At 32.4% G+C, this 22361-nt stretch overlaps 2 protein-coding genes across 3 annotated transcripts in view; both read left to right on the forward strand.

The window, feature by feature from the left end:
• Positions 1-3487: 3487 nt before the first annotated feature.
• LOC123680381 (amino acid transporter AVT1J-like) lies at positions 3488-14298 on the forward strand. The gene is made up of 8 exons (XM_045618261.1): positions 3488-3844; positions 3899-4010; positions 5138-5306; positions 5363-5551; positions 8707-8948; positions 12087-12293; positions 12383-12575; positions 12934-14298. The coding sequence occupies exons 1-8, from the start codon at positions 3767-3769 to the stop codon at positions 13070-13072; spliced, it is 1329 nt and encodes a 442-aa protein (XP_045474217.1). The 5' UTR covers positions 3488-3766; the 3' UTR covers positions 13073-14298.
• Positions 14299-16551: 2253 nt separating this feature from the next.
• LOC123681254 (formin-like protein) overlaps positions 16552-22361 on the forward strand; it is a 103005-nt gene continuing 97195 nt past the window's right edge. The window contains exon 1 of one of the 2 annotated variants that reach the window (XM_045619540.1): positions 16552-16964. In XM_045619540.1, coding sequence (XP_045475496.1) covers positions 16782-16964 — 183 coding nt within the window. In that variant the 5' untranslated portion in view covers positions 16552-16781. The remainder of the gene's footprint in view (positions 16965-22361) is intronic. The other variant, XM_045619539.1, reaches the window with a different exon arrangement.

Raw genomic sequence — 22361 nt, forward strand, 5'->3', positions numbered from 1 at the left:
AAACGTAATATTTTTCAATAAATTTTTTAAGGAAAACAAACCTGCGAACAGGGGCATTTTCTTTCATTTCCAAGCAGCTTTTCAGCCTAGACCATTTTGCCCATAAAGTATTAGGGCTGAATCTAGCTGATAGTTGATTCAAGTAGACCAACAAACATCTTCAGTTACCCCAATCACACTATTTTTTTTGCCACTTTTTGAAGTTGTCATATTCTCGCTCGTACCTTGAAGCTGATTTTGCAGGTAATAAACTTGAAGCTACACTACTGGCTGCCTCAATAATTTCTTTTGGTACATTCATTCTCTCTTTCGCCAAAACAAATGTAAAGAAAAATAAACAGACATGTTCATGGCAACGCTTCCATAGCTTACATAGACTTGTCTATGATAGCTTACGACATTTGAGACAAATTATTGAGATTTTTTTGGAATTTATCTAACCTTTTTACAAATGAGAAACAAATAAAATATAAAACAATACACGCAAGGTAACGGGTTTTACTGGCTCAAGGAGGTAACTGACTCGCCTGCGGCTCGTCAATTATATCCTCCATTCGCTAGTAAAAACCCTCTTACCTTGCTAGTAATGTTATATACTATAGAATATCGATAAACTTTCATTTCATTATAATGGTTGAAGCTTGTCATAATGAGAGGAATACAACATCATTTAAATTTCCTCCACAGACTCAATCGTTCTGAGGTAATTTTCGATGACTCGCCGGCACATTTCGAGCAATATCTCATTAATAACTTGATTTCCAGATCGTCAATAGTCTTAGGATTATCGGCAAACCCCACAAAAAAATCAAGAGATGATAAATCGGTCCTTCGAATAACCCCACAAAAAAAATCTAAAATCTCAAGATCTTGGTGGCCAATTCACACCGCCGAAACGAGTAATTTCGAGTCCTGGGAATTTTTTTTGCAATAAAGCCAAAACGGATTGTGTTGTGTGGCTTGTTGCCACCATCTTATTGGGACAAAATTTCTACCAATTACATATCATTAATTTCAAGCCAAAAAACGGTAATTATTCGGCTAAAGCGATGAAAATTGACACCTTCACTCCATCAGACCAAATTGTACACCATACAGTGACTTTTTGTGGATAAAATGGTCTCTCAATAGTTATATGCTTTGTCGCTGAAGAAAATGCGTTGCAAAAAAATTTGTCATCCAAACGTTGTTGCTCATTCGGCATATGTCCAATACTTTCCATACTCAGCTGGCTTTAGTTCTTGTGTCAACCGAATCTTAAAAGAAGATAAAATCCAGATGCAAAATACGCCATATCGTGCCGTAAGAGAGGCCCAAGTGTTCAACACTTCCATTTACAGCAGCAAAATTTTCGGTCTGGCGTGCATTTCGAGGATGTATGAGCCTTGACAAATCAGTAACAGATTTAGGATTTTTTTCACTTCTTTACCGATTGTACGTTCAGATAGACTATAATGTTGACCATAATCTCCTCGTAATGCAAGAAACGTTCTTATTACAGAATCATTATTTAGTAAGTTTTCACAATTCCTAATCCATATTAAAAATGGCTAACCTTCAACAAAACATGTGACGCTTCGGATGACAGTTCTTTTTGGCATATGTCATTGAAACAGGGATGCGAAATCCGGATCAAGACATGGATAATCCAGTATAATCACATCAACTTTCGAAATTTTCGGAAGCAATACCTTGATTTAAGATATCTAATTCTCAAAATACAGAGAGAAAATTGATGGGATAGCGGTAAATATAACATTATGCTATTGTTGTATTGATTCAAGTCCCACATCTCTTGTTCTTGAGTCCTTGCACTAGTCGAATCGTAGGATTGCCAAAGCCTAGGCTAAGGGCCTAATATAGTTTATTCAAAGTCACTCGAACTAGTCTATAAGAACGCTTGGCCATTGATGTCCCTTTGAAGTGGATACCGTGATCAATAGATCACTGGCAATAAATTCACTGGCCCCAAAAGAATTTCTGGAAACTTGGGCAACCCTTATATAATCGAAATATTCAGCTTCCTCCAAGTGACTTTAGATATACTGTACCTCCAAGTCCAAAAGTCCAAAGTCAATCTCCTGTAGATTGGGAACATTAATATGAATGAATAATGAACATGAATTATGAAGCTTCAACAACGAACTGTTTGTAGTTGAGTCCTAACTTTGGAGAGAATTGCTAGTCATTTGAAAATCCATACTCTGTAAAATAAAATAAATTTAATGTACAGGAAATGCCTATAATAATACCCAACAAAAAATCTCCTCAGTTTTTTGACGTTAGAAAATTAATGCACATAAATTTCCATGCAGGAAACATTTTCCAAAAGTCATACAGGGTGGCCACTTTTTTAATGGGATTGTATTGGTAACTTTTAAACCATAAGAGTTAGAAGGTCGGTCAAATGGGAAAAAAGTTGCATGCATAGAAGCATTATCAAGCAGTTCAAACAAATCGAGATTATCAGGTCCAGTTACTGAAATATCATAAGAAAAGTAAATTATGTCATTTTGATTTTTTTTCCCACTTTATTTCAAATATTATCAAAAAATGTTACAGGAATTTTTTATTCGACAGTAAATTATCCTTAATTTGACGTAATCAGATTTCGTATCCAACTTGAGGGTGGGCCACCCTCAACCTCATTTTTTTCAATACGGACCTGCATATTTTATGACATTTTTCGAAATAACTTTTAACGCTGAATTCAACGATATATCATACAATGTCATTCAAAGTTGATTTTCAGGTGATTTTGACCTTCATCCAAATTGAATGGTGTGTACGTAAGAAAAAACAATTCTATTAACGATATCAATGTTCTGACCCAAATTCAATCGAACCCAGAAAAAAAATCAAGAACTGTGGCCAGTGAATGTAATTTTTCAAAAACTGCTGTTAATAAAATAGTCAAGAGACGCGAATACAATGATTTTAAATTTGAATACCAAGCCTTGCAAAAATTATATCGTAATGATCTCAAAATAAAGTTCGATTTGACCGACCTTCTAACTCTTATGGTTTTAAAGTTACCAATACAATCCCATTAAAAATCTATGTTTAATAATAAAAGAGTGGCCACCCTGTATATGAAAATTCAACATTTTGAGATGGTGTCAGTTTCTTAAGTTCTAGATGGAATAAACACATTGAAGAGGGACTATAAACAAATAGGTAATTACTTTAATGCCAGTTTGATAAGAACAATATCCTTGGGCTAAATTCAATATTGCCATCGCAAAAATGAAACATATTTTAAGTTTATCATGAACTTTATTTTTGGATTGAAAAAAAATATATTTTTTGGGAATGAGGAAGACGACCAAATTAACCAAGGAAATCTATAGATATCCAGCCTGTGGTTTTTTATCATAAATTAAAATTCTCTCATAATTGTTACGTCCAAATTCAATATTCACAGTGATGAAATCGTTCGAATCGGAACATCAAAATTTGTTTTCGATTAAAAGATTATCACTAAAATATTTAGAGCAATAATGCGCGAGCTACTGTCAAGTAAGTTGAATTAAATGAGTTGGTCCTCGGTAATAACCTACATTAGTAACTCATCCGTTATGTAGAGAATAAACATGGAAAATAATTGAATGATAAGAAGTCGATTAAATTTCAACACGTGCTTCTACAATCTTAATCTTTTCCTGCTACTTATTTATGCTATTGAGAAATGCGAATTACCCCAAGAAGTGTCTTAAATGAGTGAAGATTCGATAAAAAAGCGAATAGTAACAAGATAATTGCAGCAATGAACGGTTACGGCACAATAAAAAGTAATCTGGAAATTGATGAAGAGAGCAGTATTACGAAAGCTGAAAGGTTAAGGGTGAGTAACACAAATTTAAAATGTTTTCTGTTTTAACTTGATGTCTTCAAATAGAAAATTAGTTTGGCTAAAAATGGGCTTACGGTGGTTGGAACGTTCATCTTCATCGTCGGTGAGATGGCAGGTTGTGGAGTGTTGGCTTTACCTAAGGCTTTGGTTAATACAGGTGGGTAATATACATGCACTAATTTTCATTAATAGCAACAATTCATTAACAATATACACCTGTATACAATTTTATTGAAAGAATTACATGGATCATTTGCAACTGTCGAAAATTTGATGGATTTCTATGAATATAAGGATTCATTGAACTACTTACTAAGCGAAAACAAGACATATAAATTAATATGTTCCACAATACATATTCAACTTCAATTTTGATAAAATTATAATTTTTCCTGGTATTTTTGGAGGAAATTCTGTATTTAGTAGCTGATTATACTGCTCCCAGCAACAAGCAGATTGTTTTCGAGACTGAGAATTAGGAAAACTTGTTTATCACATACAATATAATTGAACTAAAGATTACGTTGGTAATGTGTGAATTACTTATTTCATTTGGTATTGGAGGATTGTCATTTGAATATTAAACCTGATTTTGGATCCAAGTCGATGGACATTGAAATGAATCATATGCATTATACGTAAAGTTTGTTGTTATATAATTTTCAATGAACTATGAAATATTTGTATTTTCATAAAGCTGTTCCAGTTAATAATTTTCACTTATTGATATTTGGAATCATATCACCATGAAAATTCGAAAGCAACTGAAATTTTCACTTTTTGAGCACTCGTTATTTATTCACCAATAAGCTCTATTAGTGATGACGTCACACACCGCCATTTTAGTTCTCCTGTCACTGTTCGGAATCCAAACAAACAAATTGTCATTCGAATTAGTACGTTGTCGTTGAAGAAATTGGCTCATTTTGATAAATGAGATTATTCAACCTACGATTTTACTATTAATTGATAGACAGAAGGAACGAGATTAATGCCAGTAAATTCAACTAATAAACACGGCTTTTTACAAAATCTGGGGAATGATACAGGATTCAAACTTAATGATATTAACCTCGTTCATTCTGTCTATCAATTAATACTGAAATCGTTCCTCAAATACTCATATTTATGAAAATAAGCCAATTCCAAATTATATTCCTTCATTTTTGTCTTTAAAATTTATGGTAAATCAATTTAATATTTCTCACATGATATATCATGTAAGTTTTTAAACTGTCAATTATTTAGTAGGTATGACGGAATTAGATATCTGTTTTTTTTTAGGATGGATAGGGTTGGTCTTGCTCCCAATCCTCTGTTTCAATGCTGGATACAGTGGTGTAAAACTAGGAAAATGTTGGGAAATTATTGAAGAAAGATATCCAGAATATAGAGCGCACGTGAGGAATCCTTATCCAGCTATAGCAAATGTGGCAATGGGTCCTTTAGCTAGGTGAATTGAAAATTATAAAAATCAATAATTTCATTGCTTTGAATAAATTTTTTTAGCACTGTCGTTACCGTCTCCATCAGAATAACATTATTTGGAGCTGGAACTGTGAATTTACTATTGGCAGCACAAATTTTCCAGGAGATTTTCGGTGATTTTCTTCCTACCATAACTTCTTGCACCTACTTTTTATTCATGGCAATATTTGTAACACCTCTTATGTGGTTTGGTTCACCGAAGCACTTCAGGTAAATTATTCTATTGTCTTATTTTGAGGGGTTATCTATTTTTTGGTTCCGAAAGTAAACGTAAATGAAACACAATTCCATTTAGAATATCAATCAAATTTTTATTTAAATATAATGCTTGGACCTTGCCATTATGTCATTTGAATGCCTTCCGCGTGATGTCTTACAGGACTCGATCCATGTGAGGTAATTTTCTATGCCTCGCAGGCACATTTCGGGCAATCTCAAGAATAGCTTGACGAATGTTGGTTTTCAGATCTTCAATAGTCTGAGGATTATCGGCATAAATACGATCCTTCGGATGGCCTCACAAAAAGATCCAAAGGAGATAAATCACAAGATCTTGGTGGCCAATTCAAATCGCCAAAACGAGAAGTTACGTTTTCTGGGAATTTTTCTTGCAATAAAGCCAAAACGGGTCGTCTTGTGTGGCTCGTTGCACCATCTTGCTGGAACTTCATATTTTCCAATTTCATATCATCTATTTCCGGCAAAAAGAAAAGGGTAATCATTCGGCTTCGTAGCTGAAGAAAATTGATGCGAAAAATCGTCATTCAAACGTTGTTGTTCAGGCACTAAATCGGCATATGTTCTACGCGTTCCATGATCAGCAGTCTTTAGTTCTTATGACCTTATGGATGAAGATGCAAATCCAAATGTATAATACGCCTTAGCGTGCCGTAATAAAGGCCCAAATGTTGTGCGCTCAGAGGAATAGATAAATTTGGTACTTCTTCACATCACATCAGTTTCGCATCAGCAATATTTTCGGTCAAGTGTGCATTTCGATGACGTATGCCTTCGAAGAGATCCTGTCTCTTTGAATTTTTCCATGTCTCACGAATTGTACGCTCAGATGGACTGATCCGAACCCCTCCATTGTTAAGGATTCTTAAAAATTTAGTGGAAAGTAATAATGTTTCAGCAATTATAAATATCTTATGGGTATACATTTAAACCAATAAAGATTTTTATATACAGGGTGGCCACTTTTTAAATGGGATTGTATTGGTAACTTTTAAATCATAAGAGTTAGAAGGTCGGTCAAATGGAGAAAAAGTTGCATGCATAGAAGCATTATCAAGCAGTTTAAACAAATCGAGATAATCAGGTCCGGATTTCGAGATATCATAAGAAAAGTAAATTATGTCATTTTGATTTTTCTTTTTTTCCCACTTTATTTCAAATATTATCAAAAAATGTTACAGGCATTTTTTATTCGACAGTAAATTATCCTCAATTTGACGTAATCAGATTTCGTATCCAACGTTTCGTACTCTCTGGGCCACCCTCAACCTCATTTTTTTCAATACGGACCTGCATATTTTATGACATTTTTCGAAATAACTTTTAACGCTGAATTCAACGATATATCATACAATGTCATTCAAAGTTGATTTTCAGGTGATTTTGACCCTCATCCAAATTCAATGGTGTTTATGTAAGAAAAAACAAGTCTATTAACGATATCAATGTTCTGACCCAAATTCAATCGAACCCAGAAAAAAAATCGAGAACTGTGGCCAGTGAATGGAATTTTTCAAAAACTGCTGCTAATAAAATAGTCAAGAGACGCGAAAACAATGATTTTAAATTTTAATACCAAGCCTTGCAAAAATTATATCGTAATGATCTCAAAATAAAGTTCGAATTTGTAATTTGTTTCAACGATTCAAATGACAAATACAACAATAGTGATACCTCGCGAGAAAATTGAGAATGTTTTGGAAGGTATTCAAGGAGACCAAACAAGCAAATGTATAAGAAGTATGGGTTCCAGAACCGTAAAGTGCATTTTACAAAATGGTGGACTTTTCGAACACTTACTTCATTAATTTTCATTTACTTTCGAATAATCATTTGATTTTTCTTTCATTAAATGATACTTTCGTTTAATTATTATGAATTGAAATATTCAAATGATTATTATAAAAGAAGAACCAAGAAATCAGTATACTGGTTTCTTGCTTTGATTCTAATATGTTCCATTTTGTTCAAGATGGGTTAGTTGATTTTCTTATCGAAATTTATTGCATATTGCATATTGTTAATTAAACTAAATGAAGGTAATACAGAACCGACCCGAAGAAAATTGGATAAGGGTCAAAATCACCTGAAAATCTACTTTGAATGACATTGTATGATATATCGTCGGATTCAGCGTTAAAAGTTATTTCGAAAAATGTCATGAAATATGCAGTTCCGTATTGAAAAAAATGAGGTTGAGGGTGGCCCAGAGAGTACGAAACGTTGGATACGAAATCTGATTAGTCAAATTGAGGATAATTTACTGTCGAATAAAAAGTTCCTGTAACATTTTTTGATAATATTTGAAATAAAGTGGGAAAAAAAGAAAAATCAAAATGACATAATTTACTTTTCTTAGGATATCTCGAAAACCGGCCCTGATAATCTCGATTTGTTTGAACTGCTTGATAATGCTTCTATGCATGCAACTTTTTCTCCATTTGACCGACCTTCTAACTCTTATGGTTTAAAAGTTACCAATACAATCCCATTGAAAAAGTGGCCACCCTGTATAGGCTTGAACTTTGCTTCCGCCGTTTTTTCCGAAATTTGAGGATTTATTGTAAAAAACTATTCATACATTTATAATTCAAAGTATTGTCCATCGCTAGCAACTACTTTCTGCATCTTCAAAAACCTTCTCTTTTTCCCCGCCATGCTGGTCTTCGACGTCAAAATTACCGTTCTTGAAGCGTTGAAACCACTCTCGGTACGTTTTCCACTAATAGCGGCCTCTCCATAGATATTTGAGGGGATTCGATGAGCATCAGCGTCGCATATTTCTTCATATTAAAGCATAAAATTAAAACCTTCTGCAAATGACGAGAATTCGGCTCGTAAGCTGACATGTTTAATCGAGAATAACTTTATGATGCTGACACAAATCGACTAATATTTTGATGATGTTATGTTAACAAATATCTAATCTTATTATATGACATCTACGATGTATTTATTTCGACTACCACTTACCGCTACAGCCAATTATTGCAAAACGGCGGAAGCAAAGTAGTACCCCTAATAATTCCACCTGTGTGTATTCCTTTATAAATAAATAAATATCTGAGGTTTCATTGTGTAGCATTCCTCATTCGCCAATTTTCTTTTTCTCATCATAGATAGTGTAGTTTTGTAGGTCTTGGAGCAGTTGTCACTACAGCAGCAGCCTGTATCCTGTTCTTTTCGCAAATGATTAGCGACGCTAAAGATCTGGAAAAGGTTCATCACACACAATTTGGTTTTGAAGAATTCTTTTTGGGATTTGGTGCTATTCTGTTCGCTTTCGGCGGAGCCTCTACGTTTCCGACAATACAGAACGATATGAAAGAAAAAAATAAATTTGGGACAAGTGTCATTATGGCCTTTATATGTAAGTATTAATTCAATCTGAAACAAAATCAGTATTAAATGATTGAATGTTATTTACAAAATTTAGGTATATCCTGTTATCCTTAATAATCTCAAACAGTTTCATTTTTATGTTTCTCATATCTATAATCTATACCATTTAAGGTTTGATTCAATGTCCACTGATTATAAATCCGAGGTAAAATAAGATTTTACCCCAGGGCCGTCGCTAGGCGGGAGGTTGGATAGGTGGTCGCCTAGGGAAGCATTTCAAGCTTGATCAACCAAAATCACATGTGTAGAAATTGAAAGTACCGAATAAGATTTGGTTCGGTCAGCAACAACAGGAAAGAATACCGAAAATTCAATTAGCATCAAAAACCATCGAAACCATGCCGCATTGTACCGGGTTTTTCTCTTTTAGTAACAAAGTTAAAGGGGGGGGTCACATTATGGTGAAAAACCCGGTACATTATACTCATAAATATCCAGATACCGCGTTATCTCCTCTTAGTTCTGTTTACAAGTTATTGATTAAAAAAAAAACACATGCACTCATTAGGCTTGTCGGCGTTCACTTTGATAAATGTTGCCGAATTTTATTGCCATTTGGGCAGCTTCCGGATTATTTCTCTTTTCAACTCTACAATGTTGATTCCTTAGAATGAAATGCAGAATATACGAGGAACGATACCATTTCACCATTTCCAACTTAGCCTTTTTAAAAAATACATAAGTATCAGAAGTTTTATTATTTGAATTTGAATCCATCAAATTTAAATCGAATAGATGATTTAGGAATCATGGAATGCAATAAAAAATACACGTGCTCAACTGAACTCTTATGAAATTATCATATGAATTGAATTCAGGTTTCAGATTCTTCTGCTTAGTTTCGACTTCATAAAACTCGAACATTTCGTTTTTTTCTTTGATATAAGCTTCGGACTGTGTGTCATATTTTGAGCGCTCCGCACCGAACAGATCAGTGAGTCGAACCCTATCTCTTGAGATCATTTCCGTAAGAAAATTTCAGTAATAGAGATATTGTGACCAAATTCTATAGCGCTCTGTTTCGGGAACGATCACTCAAAATACTCTCAAAGGATTGCCTTTGAAGTTTTTAAAGAGTTTTCATAATTTCTAGTTCAGAAGTTATTACAAAAACTTCAACTAAGCTGAACGTAAATTAAAGCAATAAATAGACTTTTGTAGATTAAGGTCACGAATCACGATTATAAATAATCCAGACCTTTATTCCTGAAGATGAACAATATGTGATAGTTGAATGTAATTTGGTTTTGGGGTTTGCAAACATGCTTATCGAACAAGGATATTTTTAATGATTCACTGTGTTCAACTATTGATTATATCTAGGCATATCAAATTTAGGTCGTATAGCGAGATACATAAAATTAATAACAAACGTGGAATCACACATCACACTGTATAGTTCAAACATGAACTAAATACTTCAATATTTATTTATCTGCTAATCAGGTGAATTACTCAGTTTTTCTAGCTCAAATGATTTGAATGTATCAGAGCTCAATGAATGAACTACCTAGGTATGAAGGATGATTTATTAACTCACCGACAAACTATGCCATATGAAAGATCATGTAATTTTAATTATTATGTTCGATTTTGAGTCATTTAGGAAAATAAGTGGCTTCAAAAGTTTTATGAATATCGTTAATAACGAAAAAGTATGCGTGAATACCTTACAATGCAGTAGGTATTCTAATTGTCGTATTCTGTTACACTAAAATTGTAGCAAAAAGTTGAGACTCAGTTAATAAGTAACACCTTTACCTAACAAGTACGTATACAGCGCAGAAGAGTATGCCGATTTTAACGGGTGTTTTTTTTCGAGGTATATAACTTTAAGTTGGCATTACTGTTCAAGATGGCGACCGATTTAACAGCTGTCAAGAGATTTATTCTCAGTTTGGTTTGGCAATTCATCATGAATAGACAAACGATCATTAAGTAAGGCGAAGATTCGTTGAATGGGCCCAAAATGAGATTGCCGTTGTTCCCGATTTTCATTGCGAATTTTGTGTAGCGATGAAGCGCACTTCTGGTCGAATGGCTACGTCAACAAACAAAACTGCCGCATTTGGAGTGTAGCTAATCCTCAAGTGTATGTCGAAACACCGTTACATCCAGAAAAACTGACTGTTTGGTGCGCTTTATGGGCTGGTGGAATCATTGGTCCGTACTTCTTCAAAAACGATGATGGCTAGAAAGTTACAGTCAATGGTGATCGGTATAGAGCCATGATTACTAACTTTTTCATTCCTGTTTTGAACAACCATGATGTCCAGGAGCTGTGGTTCCAACAAGACGGCACAACATGTCACACAGCTCGTGCCACAATCGATTTATTGAAAGACACGTTTGGTGACCGCCTAATTTCACGTTTCGGACCTGTGAATTGGCCTCCAAGATCTTGTGATTTAACACCGCAAGACTACTTTCTGTGGGGCTATGTAAAGTCATTGGTCTATGTGGATAAGCCTCAAACCCTTGACCATTTGGAAGACAACATTCACCGTGTTATTGCCGATATACGGCCACAAATGTTGGAAAAAGTCATCGAAAATTGGACGTCCAGATTGGACTACATCCGAGCCAGCCGTGGCAGTCATATGCCAGAAATCATATTTAAAATGTAATGCCACAAGATTATCTTGCGGATAAATAAAATTCATGTCAATCGAATAATCCATCGTTATTTCATTGCAATTTAAAGTTCTATAGCTCTAAAAAAAACACCCTTTATATTCATTCATGGTTATTGCGATGGAAACGTACGCGCGTCAGTGAATTTCAAGTGTGTTCACGTTGGTTTTTTAATTCTAAGCAAACTTTTTTGTTGATAATAAATCCTATAAAAAAACATGAATGAATTTTTTGAAATCATTTATTTCCTTAAATAATGTCTTTTTGTGAAAATTACATGATCTTTTATATGGCAATGTTTCTTGGTAATTATTATACTACTCATCCTCAACCCCTCAAAAATTTCCTTAGAAAAGATCAAATCAATCAAAAAAATTGAAAGAAGCAATGGCATTGTCCCTTATAATTTCTTCGATTACATCCTCATAGTAATGAAACTTTATAATTGAATATAATGTTTTATATTTTTCAGTAATCATCATGCTATATTTTCCTATTGCCATTGGAGGATATTTAATTTTTGGTGATCAAGTAGCTGACAATATAGCAGTTTCCCTCGGGAAGTCTCTATACGTAGAAATAGGAAATATACTGATGGGTATTCACCTTATATTTGCATTTCTGATACTCATCAATCCTGTCTGCCAAGATTTGGAGCATGCATTCAACATACCAAAGAGTAAGTTATAAAAACATTTTTCAATACATTTATTCATGATATAGCAAATTCGTTCAAAGTATGAGTTAAACATAATTTTTTCGTTTCAGAATTCAATTGGAAAAGATGTGTGACAAGAACTATGATAATTTTAGTATTAATTTTTGTTGGTGAGACAATTCCAAAATTCAGCAAAATTCTTTCTCTCGTCGGTGGATCTACAGTAGCAATGTTAACATTCATATTTCCCCCTTATCTTTATATGAAGTTATGTGATCAAGTCAGTGATGAATGGGAAAACAGGTAAGAGTTTGAATATCATTCTTTAGGTGTGCAATGTAAAAAAGTTCTTCAGAATGTACTACACAGACATATCTATTTTTTTTTCGAATTAAAATATTGGATTTCTGAGTAAAACATATTCTTTCATCATTTATTTAATATTGAATTCGAATTTAATGATTTGTTATTAAAGCATTCCAGTATTCATTCTATCAAATTCAATATTTTAATTGTTAGTCATTCAACTAAATTGATGAGCTTTTCTAGCTTGGAATGCAGCAAGAAAGAAAACAAACTGCAACAAAATTAGCAAAAATGATAATTACCAATACATTTCTGATAATATTTAATAAAATCTTTTTTAAATTTTTTTTTAAAGGTACATTTCATCACATGAAAGGATCTATTTGTGGGAACTTATGATTGTTGGAACATTAGGAGGATTAGCATGTACCTATAGTGCTCTTATATCCATATTTGGCGGAAGTTCTCTGGTGAAACCATGTTATTCTATTTGATTGGAACTTTACCCACTCTTTCATAATTTTTTCGATGGAAAAATGGATATAGTTTGAATGTACGAACTGTATATTAGTGAAAGAAACTATTTGTAAAAGTGTGAGAACTTCACGCTTAAAATTCAGTCTCATAATGAATTTTGTAAAAAAGAAGAGGACTAAGGTGATGAGAAAAGACCCCTTTGAATTTTCGAAAACATCAAGCATTGTTTGTAGAATATTACAAAAAAATGAATGTAAGCTTAAGCTATAGGTATCTAATTATACTCAATGAGGATATACATATATGAAATTTTATTTTAACTTTTCCATTGAAAATTGAATTTGTGATATATATAATGATCTGAAGCCGTAGGAATTTTTACATGATATTTTGAAATTATTTCCCTGGAACCTGAATCTTTGATACTATTTTGGTGGGGCGGTCTCAGCCCTCTCCCAGGGGAATGCGGTGATTCACTCAGAACCACTGATAGACTGATGGAATCATCACTATGGCAACTCAGTGATCCCTGCCATATACACCCTCCACCATCATAGCTGAGCGTGTTAAATTTGTCATAGAACGGTAAGGTTGGGTTCACGTACCGAGCACTCCGAGCATCACGAGCCGTGCCATCACTAGAGCTACCAAAGAGTAACCGAACTGTAAATGAATCTAAACTTGTTGGGAGTGATGACAAAGCTACCTCATCAAATGAAATTGAAAAATTGTTGAATATAGATAGTTACCATAGTAGTTGAAGAAGCTACTGGAAAACACATTAGCTAACGGATTTACAAATAAAAAAAAATTGCCAATTGAAAGGATTCGATTTCCTCATGGTAACACTAGCACTATATATGATAAAAATAATGAATCCAATCTTACTTGAACTACTCTATAAAAAAGCTTATTCAGATATTCATTTGATGTCATGCCGCAAGCATATGCGCTTGCTAAAGTTGAAAACAATATTTACCTATGTATTAGAATTGTATATTCTGATATCGATGCTATTATGATATTCTAATAATAATACTTCTTCATTTCACAAATAAGATGCTCACCTGAAGTGAATAGTCTTCTCAAAATAATAAAGTGGTTAGCTTTCTAATGTGTAATTAAAAAATCCCCTAGTTTATAAGGCTCAAGTTGTATAATAAAAGATTTTACCCTATTTTTTAATATTCTTGAATAATGTATTTTCTTAATGTTATTTGGTAAATTATTAAATATTCTGATAACTGTAGGGTGTTTTTCAATTGAGTTCAATCTATGAATTGGAAAATTTTGATTTTGTGTTCTTGTGTTGTAATTGTTACTGGCGTTATATTTGATGAACTTTTCTTTGTTCTTATGTAAGAATATGGCACATTCGTATATGTACAAACCAGAACATAAACTGTGAAGATGTTATTTGGCTTAAACAATTTTCTTCAAGTTTCATTACATTTTAACTTAAATTTACCCTTATTGTTCTTTTTTTGTATTATAAATATTTCTTCTAAATTTCTTTCAGTTTCCCAAAAAATTTTCCATACTAGATAGTTTGTCTAGATTCAAAATTTGCATAATATAAAATTTTTAATTGTTTTATCATTCAGGTATTTTCTAAAGGTCTTCTAAAAGCGAAATTTATCTAATTCAATTTCTGACTTGAATGTTCCACATGTGCTCTGAAATTCATTGATGAGTTAATCAAATGTTAGAAAATGAAAAATTGCGATCTTATTCCCAAGAATTTTTAATTTAAATAAAAACTGTGAGTATATCTCTCAAATTTAATAATCCATAAGTGGGTTGATGCTGCCAGTTAGTTATCTATGTGGTACAAGGATCAGACTTTTTTTGCAGGATTTTTTAACTAAATTAGTTCGCCGACTTTTCGAAAAAAAAATTCCGTAATCAGGACTCCACAACATGGAATAAATCCATAGAAATACCAAAATATAAAATTAACAAAAATTCATCGATCGAGGTACTTATTACAATAAGGATACAATTTGGTAAACTCCACAATATGGATAAGATTTGAGAAAATCTCTAAAAATAATACTATATCAAAAGTGATAAAATATAAAATTATTATTCAAAATGATCAATAATCAAGTACTCTCAAGCTTACAAATTGCTCCTTCCTCAAATCATACTTGTAAATATTGAGATAACTCTCCAAATAGATTTACATAAATGTTCAATTCGGATATCGCGAGATAATGTATTATCATTAAAAACAATCAGTTATCAGATCAGATATAATTCGCATCTGTATCGATCAACGATAAACTGGAAAGGAACGGACATATGACGTGTCATCTTTTTTTTATTTAAATTACAAATTCAAACAAAATGAGGAGTATATTACTTGGCTGACTATTCAATTAGGGGTGATAGATTTTATTTAAATATTGAATGTAGGACCTAGAGTTAGCTAAATTATATACTAAGTATTTCTAGCATCTATATGTCTAGAACTATTCCGTTCCCATAATGAAAAATGTGTCCCATCTTCAGGCAATGCAGTTTTAAGAGTTTTGAATTGGTAACTTCATAGATCTGGCAGATATGTTCCTCATATGTTCCTTTGAATAACGACAAGTTTATACTAAAAACACCTCTGGACTGATATAATTATTTATTCACAATATATTTGCAAAAATTTCAGCCATTCGTAAATGGTTGAAAAACCAAAATAAAACTGAAATAGAAAAATTAATCAAAACTCGGGTGCCCAAAGTTGTCGAGAACGGAAAATGGTTCGTGATGATCCCAATATCTCCATTCGAAATCGTGAAAATTCTTCGGATATGCATAGATCACCGTTATATACTATTTTGCGTGGTTCTTCTTTATAATACATGCAAAATATCAACCCAATCAGAATTGTAATCAAGTGAATTTGATAAATCTTATAAATAAGTATTCGGTAATTCTTTTCCAAAATTCTTTTTTTGATTTTTTGATTTTGATGATGTGATCAGCTTGAAATTATTATTTCATATCTTCACCCAAAATGAAATCTCAACCGCTTTCAAATGATTTTTTTCACGTCAGTTCTTTTTACATTTTTTTGTTCTTGTTATTTTTATTGCATAAAATTTTGCATGAGGTTTGAAATTGCATCAAATCTACAGATAAATGCAAATTAATGTAGAATTCAAAAATACATAAAAGACATAAATTGCTACAATATGATTTGTTCAGATAACAACAGCTCAAAAAATGTTGAATGATCAAGACCGATCAACCTAATAAAATAAAAGCTCAAGATTAATTCAGATATTTGAAGCCTTCCATTTAAATTTTTTCTTGGTGAGCAATTGAGCAATCAATTACTAGCACGCCACTAGCGTTCAATAACAGTAGTATCTCAGTTGCAGTATTCTTTAATAGTCTTTGCAGTTTCATCTACCCGTTGATAGGTGTCGCTTTAACCGCCAAACAAACTGACAGAATTAATTAATTCCCCGCTTGTTGCTCTGCAGCTGCGCCACAACACCCGACCAACCTCACTATCAACAACTGAGCAACTTTATGAAACTTCAAGTTAGTTTGACGAGCAAAGTTTATTATGTGATGTGATCCGTACTTTGGTCGATTTTTTTCAGAACCTGTTGATGTTTGTAAATAAGTTGAGCCCGTTCAGTATGTGATTTTGTTGTGTTTTATTGTTCGTATTACAAGTCAACGTGTGAACCCTAAACCGGAGTTTGAGCCGCCACAAACATGGGTTTGAATTTATCATATTTGAAAGAATCCTCTTCGGAGGAGACAGAAAGGCCCGAAAGTGTTATTTCAGCAAAATTACATGGTCGACAGGCTAGTGTGCGGCAGAGTACGATAAGACCTAAACAAAAACAACCGATGCCCGATCCCAATGAACTAGAGAAAAGATTTACCAAAGTATTGGTGAGTGGGTTGTTGATGATTTGATATAGTGGGTTTCGCAAAACTTTATTGTGGTCATCGTTGTTATCAAATTAGTTCTGTGTTAATTTTTGAATTCACCATAGAAAACTTCCATTAAACTTATATCAACGAGTTGATCGTCGATTAAGGTTTTGTGTGAGCCTTTTAAATCTTATTAGAAATTTGACGGAACTTTCCTTGTTGCCAGACTGAAAGTGTCCAAAATTTGCACACTTGAAGGTTTTCAATTTGTTTTTACCAATGTTTACATAATATCGAACACGCTATTCGAGCGAAAATCTATGTTTCCTCTACTCAAAAGTTTTAGAAATGAAGTATGGAAATATTTGAGGAAGAAATCATAGTTCATAGGATAACAATGTAGTTATTCCCAAAAAAAAAATATATAAAATTACATAGTATCAAACTTTGTCGTCTTCATTCTAAAAGTGGGTAGTTGATGTCTTGGTAGTTGTACTGTTTTATTCTTTGCAGCTGCTGTCAAAAAATGTGTGCGTTCAATGGGATATTTTTAATTACAAATAATTTATATAGGAGGCAGACATACGTAGTAGATGTTATAATTTTCAGTTTGTATTATATTGAGAAAATGAATATTGTATGAATGTTTTTTTTTTGGGATACCCATTTCGCAATCATTGCGGCATGAAATGAAATAAAAAAGTATTTTATCGACCATCCTTCTAAGAACTTCTCGAATTAGATTCATAAAGCAAAAGGTTTAAACGGGATGACACATAGGTGTAAATACCTATGTATATTGAGCGCTGAAGAAAATTTGTAAATATAGTCAATTTTATATTTCCTGCCCTGAATTTAAATAGTTTTTATTTCAGTCAATGTATCCAAAACATGTCTTCAATAATATCATAAAATTTATTGTTACATTCTCGTTAATGAAAAGTGTAATAATTGAACGAGAAAATCTGCCCAAATCTTCATGATTTTCAGAAATCACTAAATAATCTATTTATGTTCGAGTGTTTTGATAATTTCAACCGGACTTTTTTCATAAGGTAAAGGTTTTTCCATCAACTACGGCGAAAAAGTAATAAAATGTTTGATTCTTTGGTAACGTAATGGTTGAGATTCCCGACTATCATCACATCATGAATAAAATCAGATTTGTTGGAATTGAGGTTCAAATAGGAATGTCATTCCTTTTTTTAGAAGGTTATTTCATATCAACAAAGGAAATCTCGAGTCCGTCGGTTTTGTGGTCACTGAAATATGCACAGACATAGACAAAATCCAATTTTAATTTGGATCGAACCTGCAGTTTTCAAATTAACAGGAAAACAACATTTCTTACGGCTATATTTACGAAGCCCCTTGTCGGACTATGCCCATTAACGAACTGAGCCTCATTATTTGAGATCTGAACCTATCCTGAAAATTTCTAGTTTCTAGTTATGTACGTTTGGGAGTTATCTATTTTCCGACGACCTTTCTTGAATTTTTTAGTGAATTCGTCATCCTTATCCGTTTGAAAACTACAGACATTGCGTCGAAGTGATAGGTATAATGGAGGGTATAATAATCTGTTTCAGAGGACGATTGCTCAAAAACTATATTTATTTCTTTAAAGACTGCGTAAATGAAATTCAGGAAATTTGTCTGTGTATTTTTTTGTAATCTTTGATGTCTCTTTTTGATTTTTGTAATTAATTGTAGGATTAGTGTAGGAATGAATTTGATATAATATTTGATTTTGTAGGTCTATCTCGAGGTTTGTGTATATTTTCGACTCCGTAAATTTTTAGACTCAATAAAGTTGAATTTGAATATTTTATTCATTAATTCAATTCAACTTCCTTTTTATCAATTGAAAATTACAGTCACTGAACTTCTTGGTATTCAGTAAAGTAGTATGTACAGTCCATTCAGGAATTATTGACATCCCGGGTGGCTGTGGAAAATCGAAATTAAGTTGGTACTGGCTCATTCAGTAACATTTTGAATTGCAGATTTCGGGTTGGCATTGGAAATGTCATTGATAGGAGGTTAGATTTCAGTATGTTTGTGTTATTGGTTTTGATCGAAGAAATTTTGAAACTTAAAAGTTGTATCAATTTCAAACACACATTGATTAGTTTATTTGAGTATTTCTCACAGTACTGTTTGAAAAAAGAAGAAGGCAAGTCATTACAACCTGGATTATTAGTGGAAGAAAACCTGTGCAATACGATTTCACCTTCAAAGAATCATTGAATGATTTGATTGTTACCAAAACCCGAGCCAAAAGCAACCAATATATCAGCCTGGATGAAATTTGACCAAAAAGCATCTGGATTTTAATCAATCAAAGACAACATTACATAAACGTAATTGGTTACAAGTTCAAAACAGTTAATAAAAGGAAAATTCTTATTGATAAACAGAAAAATATAATAAGTTGAGTACGATTTTATGGTGAATACAGAGAATATTTGCAACAAAATGTGAAATTCATTTATCTGGAGGAAACTTGGTTATTTGAAAATGCCAGCATTATTCAACAGTGGACTCTAGAAAGAAAACAAAATGTTTTTCAAGTATATTCAAGGGTAAAAGTAGAAGGAGCACTATTTTGAATGCTGGATATTTGGATTTTTACCTGGATGTTTTTTTTGACAGTGGTGATCATGAGGATTATATAAATCTATGAAGAGAGAATTATTTTATGATTGGATTGCTAAACAAAGTCTTGGCATTGCATCTATAGCTTATTTATATTCTATATTGAAATTAAGTATTGTTATATCTGTGTTTTGTTCTTCAATGAGTAATCCAAAAATCTAATAAATTCCAATTGCTTTATAGAATTTTTACTGAGTATTTAATTGAAAAATATATTCAGAAGAGTAACTTCAAGAATTTCTTCATCTCTTACCCCCTTGAAGATAATAATAGAATGCAATAAAATTTTAAAATTCACAAATTGAAAATAATTTCATGCAAAAATGATCTTAGTGAGTGAGTTAAAGCTGTTATGGGCAAAATAATTTATGTAATTTAATAGAAACTAGTATACAAGCATTTCAATAAAAAACAGAAAACTCGAGTACAAATAGTACCTATATTTTTCATACAAGTTTAATCAATCATTCATGTCATGAACAGTTTCAATAAATAGTGACTTTAGAAAGTAATTTACACATCGGCTGATAAATTGGTTCCAATTTTGAAAGTTACAGTACAACTGTGATGTCAAAATTTTTCATATACTAAATGGATTCTTTGAATTTTATTTCTGTCTTATTATGATACGGCTCTTCCATTCACTAAGCTACACTATTTAAATTTATCAACCAGTTTTTTCTGTTTTCTTCACCAGTTTAGACACCACAGTTAAAATGATCCATAAGAGTGATTTAATAAGAATTTTGCAAGCAGGTTGGTATCCAGTGTCCATCAGTAATGCAACAATTTTTGTAGAGCCTTTGGCGAAAAGGAATATGCCTATTTTAATGATCTTCAATGGGATCTTTCATGAGCGACTCTTAAATGAATAGATATCTCTTCATTGAATTTCCTTGAAATGAGATAGCATTTCACTATATTTTTACGTTATATAATCTGAATTTCAATTTATGAAATCATGACTGTATGCGTCCCTTCGTAATAATCGTAATTTCGAAAATTCAGGATCTTTCGGATACAAAAATGATGAAAATAATTTAAACTGGTCATTTCTATGATGAACCATAGCAATTTTTAGTGATATTTTTGTAACCAGAAATAAAGCCGCAACTAGACGTTCATGGCCTACTTCGATGTCAATAATTCCTGAATGGACTGTATATTATGATTGTTTAATTCATTTCCACAAATTCCTGACTAAGCTTCAGCATGCCGTTTTCACAATAATACTTCCGGTTTTATCTATGATTCCCTATACTTGCACGCTTTTTTTATCTCGGGTTGAAACCAAACGTGACAAACTATCTAATTATGTGTGTGGATTTCCCTCTGAAACGTGCAGAAAAGGTTTCGCATAGACGTGACTTTTCTAGGAGTTTTTTATTTTATTGCAATACTTGCACAAATTCATCATTTGGAGACGAAACAATTTTTGCCTGATGTGAATACATATATTGTAAACTCTGCTGAGCTAAAATATTTTTGCGACCTAAACACTTCCGTGTGTACATACAGGATATTAAAAAAAATATTCTTTTTCTCTGATATTATTAAATATTCAATTCTGAATGACACTTTGTTTTAAATTTGGCTTTAATCCTAATGGAAATTAGCATATTTTGTTCATTAGACTCATTCAGAATCTCAGAGTAATAAACGTAGATAGAGAAAGCATATGTCATTTTCAGTAAGCAAATTTTGTCCCTATCATGAACGAACTATCAAATTTGACATGAAGCGCGCGGAAATGGAAACTTATCAGGATTACGATATTTCACTCAATTCGCGAGTTTCTCGTCAAAGAACGCACTTGTTATGTCCCATAGTGAATCAACGTATCATATTAACTTCAAATATATTGAAATAAATACCTAAATATATCAGAAATTCAGAAAACGAACTCCAAGCGCTCCAAACGACGTGAAACAACCGATGACACTAGGAGAGCAAAAGTTGCCAAACCTCGGATTTCAGCAGGTAGATACAGAAAATAATAAATATTCTGCATAGTATAAATTCGACAATTAGGAAAAATATCGGATTCCAAATATTCAAAATCGCATATTTAATTTAGAATCACTAAAATAAAAATATTTCGTTCAATATAATATACATTATACATTCATAATGATAAAGCAAAATTGTGGATTTGAAAATATATCACAATCCGACATCGTAATCTAACCATGTTGGGGACATGTAAAAATTGCGTATACTCCCTCTATCTATGTTTATTACTCTATCTTCACAATGTAATAAAAATTGATCGTCTTTATATTTTCTATGAGTAGAAAAATGTGCTAATTTTGAATTCAAGAAATATCATCAAAGGGTGTTTCAATTGTTTTGGAAATTGTGAACAAAATTCGACAAAACTTTTGGTTTTGTATCTTTCAATAATTGCTTTTGATTCTGCTAGTAAAAATGTTGACGGTCTTCTTAAAATGATCCAAAATTCAAATTTTTTTTATTTTCATGTTGTAGGTAGAGTCAAATACATCACATCTGTTTCATAACAACTTTTTGCATTCGTAGAATTAAAAGAAGTGTAGTCGAGAGTGCAGTTGATGATGGAGAGAAGGAAATTCAAACAAAAATGAAAATTTTTTCTAGGTACAACATAAATCTAGAAATCATAAAATAACTCTGGAATTATCACTTAGGATACCATAATTACATTTCCTCGCAAAATTCAACGCAATCATTGAAAAATAAGGTTGTTATTTTAAAAAGAAAAGTTTTTCGGTGTGATAT

The sequence above is a fragment of the Harmonia axyridis genome, chromosome 5 (genome assembly GCF_914767665.1).
Source record: "Harmonia axyridis chromosome 5, icHarAxyr1.1, whole genome shotgun sequence".
In the NCBI taxonomy this organism is placed as follows: domain Eukaryota; kingdom Metazoa; phylum Arthropoda; class Insecta; order Coleoptera; family Coccinellidae; genus Harmonia; species Harmonia axyridis.